We start from the raw sequence: 19,782 nt of genomic DNA on the forward strand, positions 1-19,782 counted from the left end.
CTTTCCCTCTGAGTGATCTCTCTTCAGTGTCTGTCTGGCACCAGTGAGGGCGAAGCCCTGATTTCTCATACAGGCTGCACGCTGCAAAGGGGAGGAGATGCCTTTGCTGAGGGGGCACATCCCCCACGGCTTACCCCACCCTGCTGTCTTCTGTGCTCCTCCTACCCCACTGTCCCAGACTTGACACCCTTTCCTTCCCAGCATCCCATGTACTTTTCCCCCACAAACCTCTTATTTATTGTCTCCATCGAAGGATTTGGGGAGAAATGAACACTTAGATGTATCAATAAGTTACCCCTGGTTTCCGTAACACCTTCATTTTTACTTTTCCCCCTTTATTGATTTTAGTGAGAGAGGAAGAGAGAGAGATAGAAACATCTATAAGAGAGAACATTGATTGGCCACCTCCTGCATGTCCCCCATTGGGGCTCAGGCCCACCTGGGCATGTGCCCTGACCGGGAACCTCTTGGTGCCTGGGTCGATGCCCAACCACTGAGCCACACCAGCCGGGCTCTATAACCCCTTTAGAAAAAAACTTTTAGAACTTTGAGTCATATGCCTGAAAACTTCATATTAATTTACTTTCACAGCAGTAAATGTGTGTGTGTGTGTGTGTGTGTGTGTGTGTGTTTGTTAATTACTTTCATGAAACCAGACTCTGTTAGTTTTGGTATTGTCATTCATTCATTTATTTAACAGTTTTTGAGCACCTACTGAGTGCAGGCTAACTGTTGGGTGTACTGCTGTACACCCCGTAAACTTGACAACTGAACAGCGGGTAGCGGGAGGAATGACAAGAAAAAAACAGACGTACGCAGGTCATTCCTAAAAGAACTGGTTCCTTTCAAAAGGTTGTCACGTGGCCACATCCTTGTCTAAGCTCACCAGTTAAATCTTCCTAGGATTCAAATTTCTTAATTCTCAGGCAAAAGACTGATTTTCCCCCTGCGATATGCAGTATGCGGAAAGAGCGGCATCACTATGACTACCCTCGTTATTAATTGTTTCATCTTTTTCTAGCTAGCTGTCCTCAGATGAGGTCTCAGGCTCAGCTTACTGTCTCTGCACCTCGCTTTATCTCTTTCAGCCATGTCTTCATCTTCTTTAGCAACTAAACAAAATAAAGGGAGCCTGCCATTTGGGCAGGGACAGTGGACTCGGCGGGAAGGCCTGGAGTGCAGAGGGACCCACTCAGCCCTGGGCCTCAGTCCTGGGCTGCTTTCCTGGTCAGCGTCCGCGTTTTGCATTCCCAGCTGCTGCTGTACCAGGAGCAAGCTGAGGCGGTGGCTCCCCCCTCTGCATTGCTCCTCACGCTCAGAGATGAGAAAACACACAAAGCACAGGTGCTCAATAAACCCTTTAACCATCATTTTTCATTTTTATTGGAGTTTTAAACACAAACGCCTCTGGGCACAAAAGGATATTGTGTCCGGTTGCTGGTGCACCAGCCTGGAAAAGCCTGGCCTGATAAACCATATGCAGATTTCTGTTGGGGGAGCATGAGTTTCATTTAAATTCTGAGTGCAGTTCTTTCCTTGGTTCCCCCATTTCTGGGAAATAGCTCCCATGAAGCTCTCTCAGGGGGCAGGAGAGACTGCTCTCCAGCCTGAGCAAGCCCTCTAAACTCTGACCACTGTCATCTGGTCGATTGCCCAGTCTTTCCATGAGCAAGGATGTGGCAAAGCCGCGGGGGTGTGGGAGACAGACCAGGAGGTGGAGGAAAGGGAAGGGGTCAGAGGAATGCCCTGCAGCGTCTGGTGGAGGCAGCGCGCTGTGGTCTGGGGTGAGCCAGGCAGACACAACCTTACATCCCTTACATCGGTGTGTGTCAAAGGGCACTTTGCAAGCAGCCTGCACCAGAATCTCCCCAGGGCCACTGAAGAAAACGTAAGTTCTAGAACATCATCCCAGACGGACGGAGTGAGAATCTCTGGAGTGAGACCCCGGAATCTGCAGTTTCACCACACTCCTCAGGTAATATAGTGCAGCAGTGTGAAAACTGGTTAGAAACACTCTGCTATCAGCCTACCTGCAACATTAGCCAAATGATTGGGCTTCTCTCTGCTCATTTTCGCATCTGAAAATAGTGCTCACTCGCCCCTTCTTGCAGTTATTTGAAGATTCATGACAATGCATTTGAGTTCCTCGCACATTGCCTGACACACTGGAAATGCTCATAAAAGGTATTATTGATGACATTTTACTAGCATAATTTTTAACACATCTGTTCAGACTTTGCCTGCCATACAATTTCAAAAAAGACCTACAGGGACTGATGCAAGGGTTTTAAACCTGGTAGCCACAGTTTAATTTAAATTCAGAGTATGTTTCTGTGCAGGGACTTCCCACCACCCCCAGCCCAGTAAACTCTTTAGGTGGAAAAGTCCATGAACTTGGAGGAGAAAAATGTACACCTTTGGTTTTTACTCACCTCATATAAAAGGTAGCATCCCCTCAATTATGAACACAGGCACCAAACCACTGTAGTACATGCAGAAATCACCACATTACCCTTGTTGGAGTTTTCTCCAAAAGTCATTTATATTCCTTACTTTGGAATTATGATAGACCTTCACAAGATTAGGTTATTTAATGTTTTATAATGATAAAAATTTAAAAATGATAACTATATTTTAATTGGTTTTCTTTGTAAGCTGATGTATTTTACTTAATACACTTAAAACCATTTCTTTCTGAGAAGACATGTATAGGCTTCAGACAGGCAAGAGGGTCCAGGGTGGGAACCTTGGCTAACTCCTGCGATAGTGGCTACTTTGGTTGTCAGTTAAAGTGCCCAGACCTGTCAGGTTGTCTGCTGGGGAAGGACCCACAAAGGCTCATTTGACAAATGAGATGAGAATTTGTTAGCACTGATCCTGTGTGTAGACCCTGGTATAGGTGTTGGGGACTCATCAGTGAACACAGTAGGTAAACATCCCTGCCCTCAAGAAACTGAAATTTGTGTGTGTGCACATGTGGTCTGTTCAGGTATTCTGATGAATGCTGGGAGCCTTGGTGAGCTCAGTTAAGATGGATCATATAAGACCTTAAAGTCACTTTACATTTCTTTTTATTTTTTTATCCTTACCCAAGGACATTTTTTTCTATTTATCTTCAGATAGAGTGGGAGGGAGAGAGGGAGAAAGAGTGAGAGAAAGATGGACATGAGAGAGACATATTTACTGGTTGCCACCCACACGACCCTAACCGGGGCCGGGGACGAACAGCAACCCAGGTACGTGCCCTTAGCGGGAACCGAACCTGGGACTCTGGCCCGCAGGCCGACGCTCTAACCGCTGAGCCAAACTGGCCAGGGCTACATTTATTTTTAAATGCTGACAGTGATGAGGCATAATTATCAAAGCATTTGCGCCCCGAGCAAACTCTTTAAGATAAGAAATAGCTTTGCTTTGAAAACAGTATATTTTGCCTGGCTGGTGTGGCTCAGTGGACTGAGCATCGTCCCATGGACTGAGAGGTCCTGGTTTGATTCTCGATCAGGGCACATGTCGGGGTTGTGGGGGGATTGCAGGAGGCAGCTGATCAATGTCCCTCTCTCATATCGATGTTTCTCTTTCTCTTTCTAAAAAATCAATAAAAACATTTTTTTTTAGAAAAGGAAACAGAGTATTTTGACCCATAAATCAGCAACTCTCCTTTTCTCAAGTCTTCTGTTTGTCCCTCATTAGATCTATTTGTGTAGCTGTGTCAGGGTCCCACCCATGCTCCCTTGGCCCTTCCTCAAAGTCACTTGTGGAGTTTCTGTGTGTGCCACGGCCCCCTGCACCTCTGCCTCTCTGCTAGAGGGAGCACACTGCCCCGTACAGAGCAGGAGGAAGCTCTGGGAGTTAAAGCTGTAGGAGCAACTCTCACCCAGTGAGGGGTAGGAGACGGTGGGTAAATACCCAGCATCTTCACCTCCGGAAGGACGATTCTGGAGTGTCTCTCCTAGAGTGTCTCCATTGGGATTGCCCATAGTGGTAACCCACTCATTAAAACAGTTTTTCTCTCTCCTCTTTGTCTTACTTCTCAACTCTGCCATGTTGCGTGACCTTCCCGGGATCATCTTCCAAATAAAGTATTTGTGTCAAAGTCTTTGTCTTAGGTTCGTTCTCTTTTTGGCAAGACTCACATTAAGGTGATATATTCATTAGACTTGGAAATACAACTCAAAATGCACACATTCCAAGGCTCCATTGACTGACTTCACTGCTCAGTTGGAATTTGTATGGTGTCAGGTCACTTTCACAGATGCTCCTGCTTGTACATTTTGTATCTACTTCAGACCAAATCTATCTTTTCTCTCCTGGAGTCGCATTGCCATTTCTTTGATGGCCCTGTGCCATTCATTTGACCTGTTTGAGCAAGAAGTCTGAACTCTGAGTTGTGAACTACATGGAATAGTTTTATTTTTCCAGTAATTTCTACTAAATGTGTTCTTCCCAGTGGGTAATGGGGATACAACCATAACTCAGTCTGATTCTATCTAATCCATTTAAAATCAATCTGTTGCCCAGTTGATGTGGCTCAGTGGATTGAGCATTGTCCCATGGACTGAGAGGTCCCAGTTCTATTCCTGGTCAGGGCACATGCCTGGGATGTGGGCTTTATCTCCAGTCGGAGTGGGGGAGGAGGGCATGCAGCCAATTAATGTTTCTCTTCCACATCCATGTTTCTATCTCTCTCTCATTCTAGTTCAAAATAACTCCCCTCTCCTTTGCTTGAGCTAAACATCAATCAGAGAAAGATAAACAGGTAGCAGTGGATAGGTAAGGGCAAGAAACATGTAATGTTCTCTTACTACACTTTCTTTCTTCCAAGTCCCGTCTCCAAGCCATGGGGTTTCACCCTAACACATGGCCTAAAATTATAGGGAGCAGTTGGGAAGGGAGGTTCTAGTAACCCATCTGGCTGTTTTGGAGATGCTGTTGGAAAAATGGTAGATGCTTGAATCTCATTGGTGTCAGCCTGAAGCCTCTGCTATTTAGAGTGGTCTTGGTGCAGATGGTACATGTAGTTTTTAGAGTCAGGTTTAGTGCTACCCTGACCCCTTCACCCTGCAGAAAAGCAGCTGTATCTCCCTTTAGTCTTCCCCTATGGTGCATATCTCCAGTGCATTCTCTAAGTTGGGTATCCCATTGCTTAGTTAAGTGGGTTGCCATGTCCATGTTCCCTGTTCCTTCTCCACGATCCCTCATAGCCAAAGGAAGCTGATGTCTCCTTCCATGCCCTGCAATGGCTTTGGGGACCTGCCTGGGGAAGCTGACCTCCATCTTTCTCTCCCCTGGTACATGATAGTCTACATCCTTTCTCATCATAGTATCTCAGGCTATTTATTCCCTGAGGGTTTTCACCTTCTGAAATTTCCAGATGAGAAATTAACTCTTTATACACAAGTGTCCCTCTCAACTTCATGAGTTAAATGTTAATGTCTCCTTTGTCACCCAAACAAGAAGGGGAGGGGGTAACACTCTCTTCCAGGCTACCAGAGAGCTCTTACCACACCATCTTTGATCCAAAAACATCTCTTTTTTTATGTTTTTGTTGGTAGGAGCCTTCAGATCAGTTCAGCATCTTTGGAACAGGGAAGTGGAGTGGGAGCCGTTAAGCTCTGACTCTGGCTTTCCTTGAGCTTGGACTTCAGAATTCAATAATTACTCTTCCTCAGTAGTGCTATCTACACCATAGTTTTACATTGTTTGTAACCCCTGGGTATGGGAATATTTGTCTTTGGCTCATGTCATCATGATGTTGCATATAACTTGATACCAGCTCATTTGCATTCTCCAAGATCATAATGAAACCATTCTTGGTTACTTAAGAAAACAAATTTGGAAAATCAGTAGAGTTTCTAATGACACAGTGGGAAAAAGGCAAACATTTATTTTTATTTGCAAGTGCAGTTTCTGCCAATCATTAGTGCTCACAAAACCTTAAGCTACAGTAGCTTTTGGTAAACCCAATGAATAGTTTAAAAAATACCCAGTGATAAGAAAATTACAGAAAAATTTCCATCACACTGTCAAAATGTTTAGAATCCAAAATCCACTATTTTCTGCAATGGTTTTCATATTTGTTCTGGCTAAAAAGAGATTTTCTTTTTCTTTTCTTTCTACTACATAGTCCTGGCTAAATTAATATAATCTGTTCCATGAACTTTTAGGACTGCCATTTTCTGCATTTAGATTGTTTTTATTCTTACACATTTATATTAATATTTTAATATTTTACATGAAACATTGACTTGTTGAGTTTTAGGAAACAATATTACAGGTTCTATTTATGGTGAGGCATTTCCAGTTTGGGGGAAGACTGAAAATCTAATCAGCAGAAGGTCATTTTATGCCTTTTTTCCTTTTAACTATAATAAATAATTAGCAACCTATTAATTACAAAAAAGTCTTAATTATGCTTAGAGCAACCAGAGCATTTTCAATTTAAATTCATATTTGTTACAGTATGTGAAGTCAGTAAGAAAAGCCTCTGGTTTTCCAGTTTGGTAACAAATGGCTTTTGTCTGATGCATAATTAATAGAAACTAATGATGACTATGTAGCTCTTCCGGAGTTTTAAAGGCAAATCTATATTGGCCTACAGTTAACATGCAAATTCATCCAACAAGCAACACAAAATGTATTGTAGTAGTCATTCATTTTTATCCACATTTGAGAAGATCTAGTCAGCAGCACAACTCTCCTATGTCGGAAACACATCAGAACATGGTCACGATGGAAGTCAGGTCACACCCTTCCCAATTCATCCTCTAGAGTCGGTCCAGCTCCCAGCACGATACATGAACAATAGCAATTAACATTGTGGGACAAAGGTCAATGCAGACGAGGGTTTGGTGTGCTAGCATACAGAGTTCTAAAAACAGTGACAACGAAAGCAAACATCCTGCCCTGTTCCATCTCCTTTCCCTTTGTGAGACTGGAAATCTCACGGCCTTACTGAGACATTCAACTTGGGGAACTGAGGCTCATGATTCTAGCAGTTGTTCCTTGGGAGGGAAATTTGGCCACAAGGGGACGTCATACCCATTTGAGACAGGGCACCGGGGGAAACATCCCACCGTGCAAACACTGGTGTGTGACTAACAGCCTTAAAGGAAAATATGATTTTTCAAAATATTTAGCTTTATCCCAAAGAGTAATTTGGTGGTATACTGTGGCTCAAACTTGATTATTTTTGGTTGGATAAATGAAATGTGCACCACCATCACCATCACTCTTAATTCTTCGTCCATCACATAAGACACTTGTTAAGATAAGAAAGATATTCTACTAAAGCTGACGGTGATTGAGAGTCATTCAGTATTCAAAGTTCCTAAAGAATCGTTGTTTCTCTGAAAGGGATAAAAAAGTAGGAAAGGCTTTGTTCAAACTCTTGCTAGTAAACAAGTATTACTTCAACTGATACAATGGCTACCAGACATCAAAGTACTATAAATTATCAAAACTATCGTACAGAAAAAATTACAAATTCATTGCAAAATACATTACACTGCTACCATTAAGAAAAAAGTGCTTTTTGTTTTCCTTTTTTTTAAATTTTTTTTTTTGCCAGAAAAGTATTCTTTCAATATAGAAAATCCTATGCATTACCCTGCATGTGGCTAGGATATATCGTAACAGAGTTCGCACTGAGTTCTTCTGATGTGCCGGATGAAGGACTGAAAAATATAATAATGACTTATGAAAGCCGTATTCTAATGACCATGCCAGCTGCAGTGGAGAGATGCCTGTTTAAGACACAAGAAGATGCCCTGGTCTGTTGAACCCTGCTGGTCATCACACTGTCCCACCATCAGCTGGTTAGAATGCACAGGCCCTTTGCACGTTCCATGGTTTCCTCGTGTTCTCCTGAATTATTCTCACGTCCTCATCCGGCTTTGTTTACCATGTGAATGCTCTGCTCAGCGATGCCTGTATTGTCTCATGAGGGGAACGATGCAAGACGGCGGACCTGCGAGTTTCAAGAACGGATGTCCAAGGAGTTCCTGGGCTGTGGCTCTTTGAGAGGGTTCCCTCACCAGCATCAGGTCTAGGAATCCCCGGAGCACTGAAGAAACCTGCGAAAACATCGAAACCATCCTGAAGACGGACACAGAGAGCCAACCCAGTTCCCCTAAAATGCTTTCCAGCTAATTCCCAGAAAAATCATTCTAGCAACATCCAATTCCAGAAGGTCAGCTTGAGGAGAAGGATGTGATGGAAGCAAGAGGAGGTATTTCCTTTATTAACACAAAATGTTTACCTTGCCTTCAAGTTTGAAATAATAGGAGTAAATGGCAGTGCAATGAAGACTGACAATTTATTCACTAAATAAAATATGATGATATTAGTGATAATAGCAGCTATTATAAGGTACTTATTCTGCACAGGCACTGGTCATACTCTTATGGTGATGTGTGGTCTGAACACGGAATAGTCTTGTTTTTCTAACAACTACAACCATGTAGGCTTTGTGAAACCCCCTTTCTGTAAGGGTATCTCATGCAGACAGCATTTTTTCCCTTGAATTTCTTGTAATTTAATTTTGAGGAATAGCTTATATACATTCAAGTGCATAAATATGAAGTGTATGCTTTATAGTAGGTTTTTTTAAAACACACATTTACACCTATTTACTCTCCATCTCTACGCAAACATAGAACATTTCTCATTCTAGGAGGCTACCTTGGGCCCCTTCTTGTCAATACTCAGTACTCTTCTCCATGCAAAGGATCACACCATCCTGACCTCTGACAGCACCAATCACTTCTGCCTGCATTTGTCCTTTATAGACATGCTGCTGCGTAGTCGAGTACTGTCAACTGTTCTGTCTGGCTTCTTTCACTCTTCGTTGGGTTGTGAGATTCCTCCCTCTGTGGCAAACATCCCTTTCAGTGTGGTGCTCACTGTGGAACTAGACCACATATTATTTCTCCATCTGGGAAACCACCTTGGGCAGGTTCCAGTTTTTGACCAGTTGGGTTAAAGCGGCTCCTGTACTTGAATTTGAAGAACATCACACCCATTTATATGGGGCGTGGGACTATTTTGATGTTGTACTATTTTAACCACATTTTATTATTTAAACTTAGTCCAATGCAGGAAGAGCTTTAACCTCTTGTTCAAGTCAAGGAGGCTCCCCTGCCTTTTTTTGGGGGGGGGGGCCAGGTCCACACAACCTCTATAAGTAAATCTATTGGGGCTCTTCCCTAAGATTTAGGGGCAAGGGAAGAGGAGATGTTACCATTACAAGCTAGTCTCCCCTAGAAGGCAGCCCCACACCCCTCTCTTATTGTTCTGAGGGACATAGGAGTGGAGGTGTGTGGGGTCAGTGTTTATAGTTCTGGTCTTGTGGAATGACCCCTCTCAGAAAGCCTGCCCCCACTGGTGGCCGCCTTAGTGGTGGTTCTTCAATTTAGCATCGTTTATTTTCTGAGCTTGGCCCTACTTGGCAATCCTTGAAACACAGGAAGGACGCTACTTCATCCCTTGACCATGTCCTTCACTGCCCTGCACGGCGCAGCTCCTGCCTCCCTCTCTGACACCTCCCTTCCTCCTTGGTCACTGTGCTCAGCCATGGAAGCTGTCCGTCTCGGCTTGGGGACCTTCCCTTGTTGTCTCTCTGCCTGGGGCATGTTCCTCCCAGATCTCTGCTTGCTTGCTCCTTCTTTCCATTCAGACTCCAGTTTGGGTGATCCCCCCCAGAAAGGGCTGCTTTCCCTCTTCAACCTAAACGAGCTCCCAGTCCCCTCCCTGGCACGCTCTGTCACCTCACAGTGTTTTATCTGCTTCTTAGCATGTGCCGACCTCTGAAATTATTATGTTCATCCATTTGTCTGTGTCTTATCATCAGCCTTCCCAGCTAGAACGCGGGCTCTGCGAGAGTCAGGAAAGCTGGGGTTTCACACTGTTATAGCCGCAGCACTGAGCACAGTCCCTGGCATGCAGCAGGTGCTCAATGAGGGAGTGCTGAGTGGGGCCCAGCCGTGCTTTTCCAGCCAACACCACAAGAGAGGAGCTGGTCATAGCCCACTTGACAAATGAACTCCAGCGATGGAGAGGCCGAGTCCTCCGCCAGCAGTGGTCAGGAATGGCAGAGGTTTGAATCCAAGTGACTCTCATTTAAAGTCCCTGCTTATAAACCAGGATCTACTCCTGGATGTGCTAGGCCAGTCTTTAAAGCTTCAGGGAGACAGATAAACCCAAGAATGATTTTGAACTCCAGCAACAGATGCCACTTCTCACCTTGTGTAGGTCCTTCACTCGTGGGGGTAAACTGTCCCGGATCCTCCGCATGGCCTGGAGGGGAGGCTCATTGAAGTAGGGGGGCTCGCCGTCAATCATTTCTATCACCATGATCCCCAGAGACCAGATGTCCACCTGTTAGGCACAACCCACCGGTTATTCCAGGCAAGGAGAAAGTTTTGCAATGTTGGATGTGTCCAGGGAACCAAATTATACTCATTCATAAATTAATGTGGTGTTTGTAATTTATCAACATTTACAACACAGGTTTATATAATGAATCATTGAGTTACCGAGTGTTTGCTAATGGTCTTCATTTGCTTTTTCAAGACAATGCCAGGGAAGACAATTAGGTACCCATGAACACCCTAACATTCTGAAGTTTTGAAGTTTATTTTTTTGGTAGTTAATTGTCTTTGGTAGTTAATTGTCTATCGGGGCAGTTGAGAAGAACATGCAAAGTTTTATGTTATGAACAGAGATGAAAGTTACATTAAACTATGAAAAATAAGAGTTTTGACATCTGCATAACAAACTACAAAGGGCTCCATTGCACAGCACAATACATTCTGATTCTTGAATTAATTTGATTTTTAAAATTGCACCCTCCCCCCCCGCCACTTCGGGGTTCTTCCCTTTGCGTTTGTCATTTTGAAGCAGCATGTGCAAAACCCCGTTTTATAAAACCATTTTCAGGGAATGGAGAAAAGAAAAGGAAGAGATGACAAGCAATTCTTTCTGAGTAAAGAATTGGGAGCCAGGACAATGAGAAGCCCTAGCTCTGCCATAAATTCCCAGTGACAGTCACTTCCCTCTTCCCGTCTCATTACACCTCTTATCAGTTAGCTGCGTTCCCGTTCTAACCCTTGTAGTGACCTTCGCTGAGAATGTGTGCTCTTGGAACCCCAGGGAGAAAAATAAGTTGCGTACTCATCCAAAGGCAAGCAAACAAGGGGGAGAGAGCAGAGTCTGCCCGACTTATGCAATGTCCCTCGCTCCTTGACCCCTGCCACCTCTTCTACCCGTCTCCTGTCTTAGAATTGCCTTCTGCACCAGACACGTGGGAATACTGTGAGTCCTGCCGGAAGGAGCTCCTTGCCTCTGTGTGTGTGTGCTGCCTTGCATGATTCCGAGCTTCTACTCACACTGCTCCCTCTCTAGAAGGTCCCCCTTTTTCACATCTAAACCCGATCTCTTAAAAAATAATGAGCAATTGTTTCCATTTCAGGGGAGTTGTGCCATATTTTGATATATAATATTCATATGAGGTTTCTTTCTACGGGAAAACATGATTGTTTATCCAATTATAACCCCTTCTTTGTGGAGCTTTCTCTGACCCTCTATCCTTTGAATCATCACACCTGCTCATGTGTGTGTCTCCGACCACTTTTCAAGTTGCATCCCCTTGCTGTGTGCATGCCTGCCCTGAGGGTGGGGCCAGAGTGCGAATCAATCTCCCCCAGTGTCCGTGGGAGGATCTCAGCAAACTCCCTTAGGTCCGTGTTAGGCAATGTCCTTGGTGCTGGCCATTCTCCCTTCCGCCACAATCGACTCTGATAAGTCTAGTGAATGGGGGCAAATGTGGAGTCCAAGGTCATCACCCTGAGGTCCAGTGGTCATTAACACTCTCAGAACTACTGTGTCCCTGAGCCTGCCCAGGCCCTGCCTCCCAAGCGACGGCTGTCGTTCCCTTACCTCTGTCCCATAAGGTAGCCTAGAAATCACCTCCGGTGCCATCCAGTAGGGCGTGCCAACCAACGACTTCCTCTTCGGTACCTCTTTGGAAACTTGAGCACAGAAACCAAAGTCAGATAACTTTATCTGTAAAGGAAAGGAAAGCAACAAACTGACAATTTAAATATACTGGGTTGGAGATGTAAAATATATAGAGACATTAAAATAAAACAAACAAACAAGACAGTCTCAGTAACAGTTTTTGGGAATACTATTGGAGGAGAGGCTGGTGGACCCTTTTATTGGAAAAGCATGAGCCCTTTTAATAGAAAAACTCTCATGGCTCCTCCATGCAAATGTTTAAACTCCTGCTACTTAGATCTGTTATAAAAGAATGAAACAAAAAAAGTTTAAAAATTCAATACACTGCAGACAACAAATTTGTTAAAATTCAAATCTATAACTTCAATGTAATAGATGCAGTGTAAGTAAATTGCTATTCTCAGTGAGAGATTTGTACAAATTGCCACAGTTAAGATTCTTCTGCACACTTAGATTTCTAAGTACCATGAAAGAGTCAAATAACCAACCTTATTTCTGTATTTGAATTGTAAGACCTCATTTATACAGGATGGTTTAAATACCAGCTCCCTTTTTTTTTTTCTTCTGTTTTCATCCTTTGTTCATGACAATCAAAGTTGCCAGTGTGAACATCAGTGCAAATGAAAATATGGGCATCAAAACTGGGTGTTGGCACTTGGTTACCAGGGGTATGAGGTGACACTCTAATGAGCCAATGTATGTGTATGTTATTATCTTAAATGTCATCAAAAAGCCCGAAAACTTTTGCACTAAGCTTTTAAGAATACTCTTAATAACATATCCCACCATTAGGCACCCTGTCTGTTGATATATTCCAGATGACAGGGACTCCGTTTATTTCTGGGAGGCATGATTCCCGTTCACAATGATCTGCTATGACCCTCAGATGATCTCACTGAAGAGGACTGTCTTCAGAGGCAATAGTCAAAATATTTAATAACCAGTTTCATCTAGACCAACCAGAAGCTAAAAGTTAAGTGGTGTACTGAAGTTATCTTGGAGGCATTACCATCTTTATTTATTTATATTTTTTATCCTCACCTGAGGACATTTTTTCATTTTTTGTTCAGATAGAGTGGGAAGGAGAAGGAGAGGGAGAGGGAGAGCGAGAGGGAGAGAGAGAGGGAGAGAGAAACATCGACGTGAAAGGAACACATTGAGCGGCTGCCAACCACACAACCCAACTGGGGCCAGGGACAAACTGCAACTCAGGTACATACCCTTAGCAGGAACCGAACCCGGGTCTCTCTGGACTGCAGGCCAATGCTCTAACTGCTGAGCCAAGCTGGCCAGGGCGCATTACCATCTTTAATTAGGCAAAGGGAGTTGGATACTCCAGTGATTTGAAACAGTGAACATTAGCCAACAAGCATGAGAATATTGCAATAGTTTAATGAATACAGACACTATTGAATACCAGCTGAACACCAGCCTTGGCTGTGTCCAATATGGCCCCCATTACTGGCTTCCATGAAACCACTGACTTATGGGAGACAGCTGTTTTGAGAATCAAATATCTGAAGAGCATCCATCCCCCCACAAACAAGGGAGAGGATCTCCGTGAGGTGTGCAGGGATCCAGAAGCTCCATCAGACCTCGGTGAAGGAATGGGCCGATGGCTGACATGAGGAAGCAGTGCCAAGGACAGCTTGCAAGAGCTCTTGTGGCAAGAGGCTGGAGTTGTGAGGTTCGGCAGAGGCAGCCTCCTGAAAAGCCCAGCAACTGATGGGACCTGTTTGGCCTCAGTGGTTAGCAGTCCAGATAGCAGAACAGGCCCGTTTAGTCAAGGCAGGGGCCAGGGAGGAGCAAGAAGATAGTATTACCTCCTTCACCCTGAGGTCCCATAACCCACTTTTGTTCCTTAGTCTCCCAGAACCACCTTGAGGAAGATGGGGATGCTAGGTACGAAGGAGGAGTAGGTGGTTTTAAAGACTGAGGTTTTAAAGGTATCAGTCAAACCTTATAATAATGTGGTTGAACTTTGATACACAGTTTAGATATTTAAGCACACTGAATCTAATAGATTAAATTTAAAAAAGATTTTTGAAAAAAATCTAGTCCATGGAGCTTTGTGAAGAAGTCTAGGTTCATTTTTAAAATCAGTGAAATTGGAATTGTGTGAGCAGTTATTTCCAGAACTTGAATATGAGTAAATCTGTAACCTCACTGCACAGACGGAAGAGGAGGAACAGTTCTGCCGGTACATTTTATTTGCCTGCACATTTAAGAGATCTGCAAGATTAAGGAGGTGAATGCATTTGCATTTTGGTATTGGCAGTTTTTTGTTTTTTTTTATCCTCACCAGAGGACATTTTTCCATTTTTTGTTCAGGTAGAGTGGAGGGAGAGAGAGGAAGAGAGAGAGAGGGAAACATCGACATGAAGGGACACATCGAGTGGCTGCCACCCGCACAGCCGACCAGGGCCGGGGACAAACTGCAACCGAGGTACATGCCCTTAGCGGGAACCGAACCCGGGTCTCTCCGGACCGCAGGTGGACGCTCTAACCGCTGAGCCAAACCGGCCAGGGCGGTATTGGCAGTTTTTAATGTCACTATCTCCAGTGTGGCTTTCTCTTTCCGGACGTACAAAAAGACCCCAAATCTGCCAGACTAACAGTGATCTCCCTGACAAAATGTAAGATGAGAAACTGAAACTCAGCACTCGGAAGCCAGGCCTGTTCTGTTGTAGTGCTTCTGCAAAATTTGTTTTTTGTTTTTTAACTGATCCAAGTACATAAAAGAGACAATATTCTAAAAGACTATAGTGGCACATAATATTCATCCAAATAAATCTGAAAATAGTTAATGAGAACTCAAGTAATGAATATAATAAGACATTGTGGGCAGATCTTAGAAGCAAATCATACAAGCCCTAAGTTGAGCCTCCTTGTGGATAGAATTGTACAATGTGCCTGCTTCGGAAACCGCCTCTGTCCCACTAATGCAGTCAGGCTGAGAGAACTGGAGCTAGCACACTGCCCGCCCTCACAGGAGGAGATGGAGCTTGTTCCATGGGGGCCAGATGAGGAACTAGAGCTTAGAGCTCAGACAAAGCTGCAGTTTAAACATGAGGTCTCATCCATTTCAACATGTCCCGGCTGGGAATCAGAGGCCTGGCAAAAACCGGGAAGGCGGGGCAAAAGCGTCCATCCGCAAGGTTGCTACAGGTTTACAACAGAATGTAAAACCCACGTTCTGTAAATTGCATACACTCGGAAGAAGCATTGCACCTGCGCCAGGGCTTTGCGTGGATGCTTTTGAGCCTGGTTCCCGAGTGCTTCCCAAAGCGTGTAGCATCAGTATCCCCTGGGAATGTGTTACAGATGCAGGTTCTCGGGTACCACCCAGGGTGACTGAATCAGAATGGGAGGGGGCAGGAATTTGTTTTTTGCCAAGGTCTCCAGAGGTTTTGATGCTCACTAAAGTTTGAGAACTGTTTTTTAAGAAGAGCAATGAGCCAAGGACAAAGGAACAGAGAGGTAATAGGAGGGGCCAGACTGAGGGTGTCCCCAGCTCACTGCACACTTCCTCAGCCAGTCCCGAGAGGAGAAGGAGGGCATCACAGTGGCTCGGAACAGCTCGGAGGCCTCAGCCAGGCCTCTGCCATTTGACAGGGTGCAGAGAGCGGCAGGAACTTGCCCAAGTCTGTACAACAGAATCTGAGCAGGACTCAAACCCGAGTCTCCTGACTTCTGCTGTGCTTCCTGCCTTAGGAAAAGTGACCTCTGTGGAGTGGCAGGGAAGGGGGACAAACAGAGACTTGGTGTATCTTGGCGACTATTGGAAAGAAATGACTTTAATTTGTTACTACACGACCAGCCCTACGAGAAATACTAAGTGAGCTTTTCAGGATGAAAGACACTAGATAGTAACTTGTATCCACGTAAATAAGGAACACCAGTAATTATAATTATAGATGCAGGTTAAAATACAGAATAACTGTAATTTGTTGTAAAAAAAAAAAAAAAAAAAAAAAAAAAGAAGGTATTTAATATGCCCAAGTCTGTTTATTTGAGAAGAGCATTTGGGAAATAAACTTCAGGTGTTTTCTAATTATAAAATTCTAGTGACTTGAGACAGCAAAACTCAAATGCCTAAGGGAGCGAGGCAATAATATCAATGAATTACATGGCTGGTGTGGAGACAGCAGAAAACGAGGGTTCCATGCCCTTGGTAAAGAGACATCGACCTCCAGCTGATTGTCAGGGGCACAGAAAAGAGGGCTTGGGACAGGCATAAGCCCTGGTGCCAGGCTGTGCCCTTACCTACCCTTTACCCTCACTCACATCCTGTGTAGAGAGCAGACACACTGCCATCTCTGGACACTCTGTTAGTTTGGGCTCCCCAGAAACGCTCCTGAGTCAAGGGTTCAGTGCTGGGGGGGTGGGTACAGGGAACACTGGAAAAGGGGACGTGCCATAGGGAAGGGAAGGCAGTCAGTCAAGGGTTAATCACCAAGCAAGCCACACAGTGTGAACCAGATCCAGGTCCTGCTGAGAAAGTCTGGGAGGCTGGAGCCGGGGGGCGTGCCTCAGAGCTATGCCATCCGAGGGCACGAGCTGTGGTACTGGCACACCAACCCCCATCTGTGTACGGGCTGTTCTTGGGGAGTGTGGATGTTAGTTCCCTGAATCTCCAACCTGCTTTGTACTAGAAAGGCAGAGGATGGTGGCCAGAGAAAGTCCCCAGGGAAAGAGACGCAGGTGGTGGCATTTGGAGGTGAAGCTAGTGAGCACTGACTAGGAAGTCATGGGTGGGTGACCAGTGGAGTCTGCTTCGGTGCTACTTACCCTCATCACACCACCTCCGTCACTGCCCGCGGGAAATCAGACACAGTGATGTCAGATACTTTGATTTTTTTGCAGGGAAGACAGGAAACTGAAATTTTATGTGAAACCTCCCAAATTTTAAATTGTGGCAATCAATTTATATTTTGTTTTTTTTTTAAAAAGACCACAGCCCGGCAGGTGTGGCTCAGTGGTTGAGCGCCGACCCATGCACCAAGAGGTCACTGGTTTGATTCCCCATCAGGGCACCTGTCCAGGCTGTGGGTCCAATACCCAGTGGGGGGCATGCAGGAAGCGGCCAATCGATGTTCTCTCTTTGATGTTTCTATCTCTCGCTCCCTCTCCCTTTCTCTCTCTCTAAAAATCAATTAAAAAAAAAAAAAAGACCTTAAAAATCACTTGTGTTCCTGGCCGGTTTGGCTCAGCGGTTAGAGCGTCGGCCTGCGGTCTGGAGAGACCCGGGTTCGGTTCCCGCTAAGGGCACGTACTTCGGTTGCAGTTTGTCCCCGGCCCTGGTTGGTCATGCGGTGGCAGCCACTCGATGTGTCCCTTCACGTCGATGTTTCTCTCTCTCTCTCTCTTCCTCTCTCTCCCTCCCACTCTATCTGTACAAAAAATGGAAAAATATCCTCGGGTGAGGATAAAAAAAAAAAAAAATCACTTGTGTATGTCCCTTTTCAATAGATAACTAGGCTTAATAAGTTTGAATTTCATTCCAGCCAATGAATTTGATAAAAGTTAATCACTCACGGTCTAGTGGCCTCTAAGTATCATCTCTCAGATGCAAGGCCCAGACCGAGGAAAGATTGTGGATGATTTTACTCAACCCGTAATTGCAAGGGTGGGGTGGGGATCACCCTCTCTCTGAGCATCTCCCTTGCGCCTTGTTTACTTCTAATGGTTTTACACAAATTGCGTCATGTAATTCTGGCAACCGCTTTGTGACATGCTATCTGTCTCCCCTTTCAAACCCCAACACCACATCCCCTTGCTCAAGACAAATAGGTGACTCACTAGGTATTATTTCTGCCATGGACAAATAATGAACGATCTACTTTCAGCTGATAGCAAGTAATTTCCCTTCTACTCTTTGAAGAAGCCAGAAAGGATTTATCCTTTTAAATCAGAACACATTCACTGTCTTTTATTTATTTATTTTTTACTTTGAAATAATTAGGAGGTTGCGAAGAAATGTGCTCTCAGCCCTCCCTAATGTTAGTATCTCATACAAGTATAGTTCAATATCAACACCAAGCAACTCGGGTTGGAACAGTCCATAGAGCTCACTCAGATTTCAATTATATCTGAACTCATCTGTGCCTGTGGTATATGTATGTGTGAATATACTCTGCAGTTTTGTTACATTGTAGCCTTGCACAATCATGACCACAATCAAGTACCCAAATGTACCCTCCCCAGAAGACTCCCTCATAGCAACACACTCCTAATCCCTAACCCCTGGCAATTGCTCATTTGCTGTACATTTCTATAATTATGTTATTTCACACATGTTATATAAATGGAACTAAGCAGTGTGTATCTTTTAAAGACTGGTTTTTTTTTCACTCAGCATAATTTCCTTGAGGTTCATCAAGTATCCACTTATTCTTTCCTTTGTTTTTTGCCGAGCATTCCATGGTCCAGATACACCACAGTCTGTTTAACCATTTGCCCTTCAATGACTCTGGGGAGTTTCTAGGTTTGAGTTATTATAAACAAAACTTCTGTAAACATTTGTGTGCAAGTTTATGTGTAGAAATATGTTTCCATTTCTCCAAAGTGTGTCACTTGGTAAGTACATTTTTAGTTTTGAAAGGAAATGCTTCATCATTTTCAGAGTGGCTGTATCATTTTACTTTCTTACCAGCCATGCATGAATAAGTGGTGTTATTGCTGTTTTTTCACTTTAATAAATATGTAGTGGTGTCTTCTAGTTTTAATTTGCATTTCTCTAAGGGCTAATGACATTGAACAGTTTCCAATCCTTATATCTAGGCTTGACTGTGTGACTTACTTTGGCCAAAAGAGCATCAGTAAACATGATGTGAGTGGAGGGTTCAAAAGTGTGTGTGCATTGGGGCCTGCCTGTCTTGCTGCTCTTGGGAACCTTGCCACAGGCGGCACATGAATAAGCCTGGGCTAGTCTACTGGGAGATGAGTGACATGTGGCCATTACCTCTACTGCCCTGGCTGACAGCCAGCCAAACGCCAGGCACATGAGTGAGGCTGTCAACTGCAGACTGACCACAATTACCACAGTGAGCTCAGCTGATGCCACATGGAGCAGAGATGAGTTGCCCCAGCTGAGATCAGCTCATATGCTGACTCAGATGAGCAAATATATGGTTGTTGTTTTAGGCCACTAACTGCAGAATAGTTTATGTAGCAAAAGCTGACTGCTATATACTCTCTTTAAAATGTTTTTAAGTTAGTTCGGCCGGTGTGGCTCAGTGGTTGAGCATCGACCAATACACCAAGAGGTCACCAGTTCAATTGCCGGTCAGGGCACATGCCCAGGTCGTGGGCCTGATCCCTAGTGGGGGGCATGCAGGAGGCGGCCAATTGATGTTCTCTCTCATCAATGTTTCTATCTCTCTCTCTCTCTCTCTCTCTCTCCCTTCTTCTCTCTCTAAAATCCATGAAGGAAAAAAAATTGAAAAATAAAAAAGACCTCTTTAAAAAAATTTTTTTTTTAAGTTAGAGCAATGCAAAAAGCAGGATTTAAAACTGCCCATTAAACATAATGCCAAGCTTGGAGATATGCTAATATGATAACTATCTTCCATTTGTCCTTACATCTACTCTGCTACTTTCTCTGGGCCCTGGGAGGGCGACCTGTGTTGACTGCAGTGATGGCTTCTGGTTTGTTTTAGCCAATAGGGAGCACCAGGAGGAGACGGAAGGAAGGAACAGAGTGAGGTGGGGTACTTATTCCCCCAGCTCCCACCCTGCATGTTCACTGTGGTCTGGCTTCCACTG

At 44.3% G+C, this 19,782-nt stretch overlaps 1 protein-coding gene across 1 annotated transcript in view; it reads right to left on the reverse strand.

Annotated features, from left to right (window-relative positions):
- Nucleotides 1-5,849: 5,849 nt before the first annotated feature.
- PAK5 (p21 (RAC1) activated kinase 5) overlaps nucleotides 5,850-19,782 on the reverse strand; it is a 285,370-nt gene continuing 271,437 nt past the window's right edge. The window contains exons 8-10 of the mRNA XM_036244816.1: nucleotides 11,935-12,060; nucleotides 10,240-10,374; nucleotides 5,850-8,072 (exon numbers count right to left, since the gene is read on the reverse strand). Of these exons, the coding sequence (XP_036100709.1) occupies nucleotides 7,917-8,072; nucleotides 10,240-10,374; nucleotides 11,935-12,060 (417 nt within the window). The 3' untranslated portion in view covers nucleotides 5,850-7,916. The remainder of the gene's footprint in view (nucleotides 8,073-10,239; nucleotides 10,375-11,934; nucleotides 12,061-19,782) is intronic.

This window comes from Molossus molossus, unplaced genomic scaffold (assembly GCF_014108415.1).
Source record: "Molossus molossus isolate mMolMol1 unplaced genomic scaffold, mMolMol1.p scaffold_m16_p_6, whole genome shotgun sequence".
Taxonomy (NCBI): domain Eukaryota; kingdom Metazoa; phylum Chordata; class Mammalia; order Chiroptera; family Molossidae; genus Molossus; species Molossus molossus.